This window comes from Loa loa (assembly GCF_000183805.2).
Source record: "Loa loa unplaced genomic scaffold supercont3.367, whole genome shotgun sequence".
Lineage (NCBI taxonomy): Eukaryota > Metazoa > Nematoda > Chromadorea > Rhabditida > Onchocercidae > Loa > Loa loa.
This window is the reverse complement of record NW_018108547.1, coordinates 58228-62671: the sequence shown is the minus strand read 5'-3', so window position 1 is coordinate 62671 and position 4444 is coordinate 58228. Positions and strand designations below refer to the sequence as shown.

At 21.2% G+C, this 4444-nt stretch overlaps 1 protein-coding gene across 1 annotated transcript; it reads left to right on the top strand.

Moving 5' to 3' along the window:
* Positions 1-836: 836 nt before the first annotated feature.
* On the top strand, positions 837-1990 carry LOAG_11684 (hypothetical protein; the record flags this gene model as incomplete). Its single annotated transcript, XM_003147202.2, has 3 exons — positions 837-940; positions 1171-1251; positions 1819-1990. The coding sequence occupies 3 exons, from the start codon at positions 837-839 to the stop codon at positions 1988-1990; spliced, it is 357 nt and encodes a 118-aa protein (XP_003147250.2).
* Positions 1991-4444: the final 2454 nt, after the last annotated feature.

Sequence of the window (4444 nt, the reverse complement as noted above, 5' to 3'; positions counted from 1 at the left end):
AGGCGATAATACCGGTAAAATAAATACGGTAAAATAGGATGAAAGAAAGCGATAATACGGTAATATGAAGTATATAATAAAAAATTTGATCGATGTTAAAATAACTTTAACTAATTTATAGCTCTGTTATTTTTAGTAACTAATTAATTAAAAAATTCCTGGAAACAAAGTATTCCGTATCTTTTCCATAAGTTCAATTCAAAAAGATGAAACGGAAAAATTGCAGGTATTCTTCGGAAATATTCCGGACATTCATCATTATCATGTAGGGATGAGAGATATTGTCGTAGACAGGTGCGCAATGAAAGTTCAATGGTACCATAAAAATTCTAGTATTAATTTTAAAAAAAAAAACTTTTAATGACCAAATTAATAAAAAAATCCGTTTAAATGCTTTTTTCTAAAATTTTAATTTTAATTTTTTCTGTAATTTCAAATTTTTAAAATTATGAAAGCATAAAAGGACACCTTTTAAAACAAAACCAACAATTAAATAATATAAATAGCATAAATGAACTAAATGAATTATAATTTCGGTAATTTAGTAAATTTCAAAATCTTTTTTTTTTACGAAATAATAATAAAATTATCGTTATAGTGATTTTTTAAAAAATGAAATTATAAACAAACTTTCGTATATTCATAAACATAAACAATGTGACAAATTTTTATAGCCATTGTTACATTAAGCACTAATTTACCAAATTAGCATATGAAAAGAAGCAAAAATAGAAAACTAATTTTGACAAAGAAAAAAAAACACGAAAAATTTCCTCATTATCTTTTCTTATCAATTGAATAACTTGCCGGCAAAATTGTTTGGTTATCATGGTGAAATGGAAATTCCGTTGAGAGGTGACAAATGGATCCTTGAATGGATTAATGGACAGCCATTTGAGAAATGTAATCATGAAACCGGAAATGTTTCTGCCCATAGCAGGTGTTTTATATACCTTTTTATTTTATTTTTTGTTGTCCCATAAAAAAAAAAGCTTAAATCAGTGAAATCTTTTGATTACCATAAAAAAAAGAAATAAATTTTACCAAAATTAGAAATATAACAAAATTTAAAATAATTTTAAAAAATTTTTAAAATTGTTCATTTATTTTTTTTATTTTTTTTTATTTTCTGTAAAATATATACATAATATTACATTTTTCTTTTTGTAGCAGTACAAATGAACAAAGTATGAAAGTTTCCGAAATTACAACATGTGATGATGATAATGAAGCATTATCATATGATGATAGGTAATTAAATTTCCTACTAATTATTAATTAATTGAATTTGTTGGTAATTATTCATATTTCTTCCTAATATTAAAAAGAATGTGAAGTTCGAAAGTTTCCCTTTTCCTTTTTTTTTTGAAGCAAATATAATAGCATTTGTTATTTTTCTAATTAATTATATATTTATTTATTTATTTGTTTATTTATTTATTTATTCATTTATTTATTTATTTATTTATTCATTCATTCATTCATCCATTCAATTTCTTTTTATTCAAAAACAGTTAGAATTATTTATAATTACAATTATTAACAGTGACAATTTTACATTTCTTTTATAATTTAATTATTATTTGCATTTCATTATTATTTATATTTTTTCATTTAATTATTGTTTGTATTTATATTTCAATCATTATTTGTAGTTCTATTTAATTATTATTTATATTTTATATTTCAAATAAGCAATTTTCAACATTCAAAAACAATAATTTTGCATTCCTTACGCAGAAATATGTGCTTATTCAATATTTACTTAATTTTATTCACTTATCTATTGATATACCCATATCAGTAAGATAATTTTAGCTATCAGCAAAGTGAGTTAAATTGGTTGAGAGCAATCATAAATCGGCAAAAGGCAAAAATTCAAGAACTTAACGAAGGAAAGAAAATGCTTTCTATTGAAATTGCACAACTCAAAGATAGCATGTTAGTTGTTGACAATGTGACAGTCACCGAGAAAGTTTCATTATCTTAAATTAAATTCATTTTCACTTTTTTTTCTTCTTACAATTTATTATTTTTAATATTTATTTGAACCATAAAATATGATATGAATGGTTAATTTTTTTTTTCATTTCAAACAAACTAAAAAAAAAGGCAGAAATAAAGAATGATTCAATTTAAATGTAAAAAAATGGGAAAAAACTTTTTTTTTTGGAATACAATAATCATTTCATAAAATTTAAAAAAAAAGAAAATAAACGAAAAATTTAATTGCAAACTCTTTTTTTTCATTTCTTTCAATCTTTTTCCTTTTCTTCTCATTTCATTTTTTGATTTTTTTTTTTTTTAAGAAATAACAAAAATTTGAAATAAACAATTTTTTCTTTCAAATTTCTTTCATTCTTCACTTTTCTTTATTTTATTTTGTTGGAGAAGTAAAAAAAATTTTTTTTTTATGTAAAAATAATGAATAAATTTTTCGAAATGATACAACGACAAATTTAACAACCGAACAAACATTTTCATTGGTAAAACGGAACAAATTTTTGAACAGTGAAGTGATCCGATTGTTGAAACGATGTGCTGCACAACAGAAGCAAACATTTCAATTCAAGCAGTATGTTTCAAAATTTATACTTTTCTTTTTTTTAATTTTCAAATTGCTGATAATTTTATTTTAAATAATTTTTAAATAATTAAACTGTTAATGTTATGTGGAAATAAGTGATAATTTCATTTTGGAAAATGTTCCAAAATGCATAGTTTTCTTTTTCGAATTTTAAAATTATTGATAATTTTTATTTTAAAGTAATTAAACTGTTAGTGTTATTCGGAAATAACTGATAATTTCATTTGATAAGTATATTTTGAAACTATTTCGTGTTTTATTTTGAAAATTAAGGGTAATTTTTATTTTTAAGTTGATAATATTATTTGATAATAACTTGATAATTTCATTTGAAAATAACTGATAAGTTAATTTTAAAATAATTTTATGTTTTATTTTGAAATCATTGATAATTTTTTTTTCAAAGTAATTGGATCAGTTCGTTTTGAAATGATTGATAATTTTATTATGAAATTATTAATTATGATATAAATTATTAATTAAATGAATGTATTACATGCTTTTTTTTTTCTCGAATGAATTTCTACCGTATTCCATACCTTATTTGTATTATAATCAAAGACTGTAATTAATTGCAATATTTTCAAATTTAACTTTTTAATAATTTTGTGATTTTACACAAATTAATAAATTCATGAAGTTTAAAATTGAATTAAACTGAATTTAGCGCCAAAATTATTTATTTGAAATGGTTTCAAGTATGCACATTCCATTTGGTCTATTTTAGTAAAGCATAACTTAAAACAAATGCATAATTATTTCATTAAGATTTGTTGTTTGGAATATGTAAAAGTTGACATATTTAATAAATTTCATTAAAAATTTAATTTTAAATTCATTTTTCATTTCAGATTAAACGAAAAACTAATAGATGATTTGAGTAATTTTAAACGAGAATATGTATTTTTACTACAAAATTGTATTAAAATTCCATTTGATGAGCAACAATCTGTTGATGCATTTCCAGTTAAACTACTTGGTAGCCATATTGTAAGTTTTAATTATTCTTATTCAAAATTTATGCAAATTTTCAGTATAAAATTAAAATGGCAATAATAATAGTAATGGAAAATGCGCATTTGTCCATTTTTCTAGAAAAGTATTTACTCAATTATAATATATATTATTCAACTGATAACTTCAACTGACAACTTGTTTCAACTAATAACTTCAACTGATAACTTATTTCAACTAATAACATGTATATCATTCAACTGATAACTTGTTTTCTAACCAATTCTCTGTACTGATAATTTTGTTGCTTTTTTTTTTTATTAGCATAAAAAGCGTGTGATAAATTTATTAAATGAAGCACGAGCAATTGATCCAACATTACCAACTTTTGAAAGGTTTTTTTTTCCTTTTCATAATAAGAGTTTTTTTTTCTCAATCATCCTTACAATTTAATAAAAATTATTTTTTAAAAATTTGAAAAAAAATATAATTTACTATTAATGTTTGAAAAATTGATTCCATAAAAAGTTTTTTTAATTAAAAATTAAAAAATGTTAATTAAAAAATATTGATTAATTGTTAATTAATTTGTAAAAAATAACCATAAATTTAATTAATGATTAATTATTTTTGTTCATTTTGTTGTTTCTCCTTGTTTTTTGTCTTTTTTTTTTTAAAGTTTTAACATTATTTGGAAATTATTTGGACATCTATGGATTTCAACGATCATTTGATAATGAAGAATTAGCATTACATTATATTTGTACACAATTATATGCGCTCTATTTGGAATGTACAACTGCGCAAATACAACATCGAATTGTATGGAAACGATACTTACACAATTGCAATTATCAACTTTCTAACAAGGTTAATGATAAAATGATAACATTGGAAAATTAT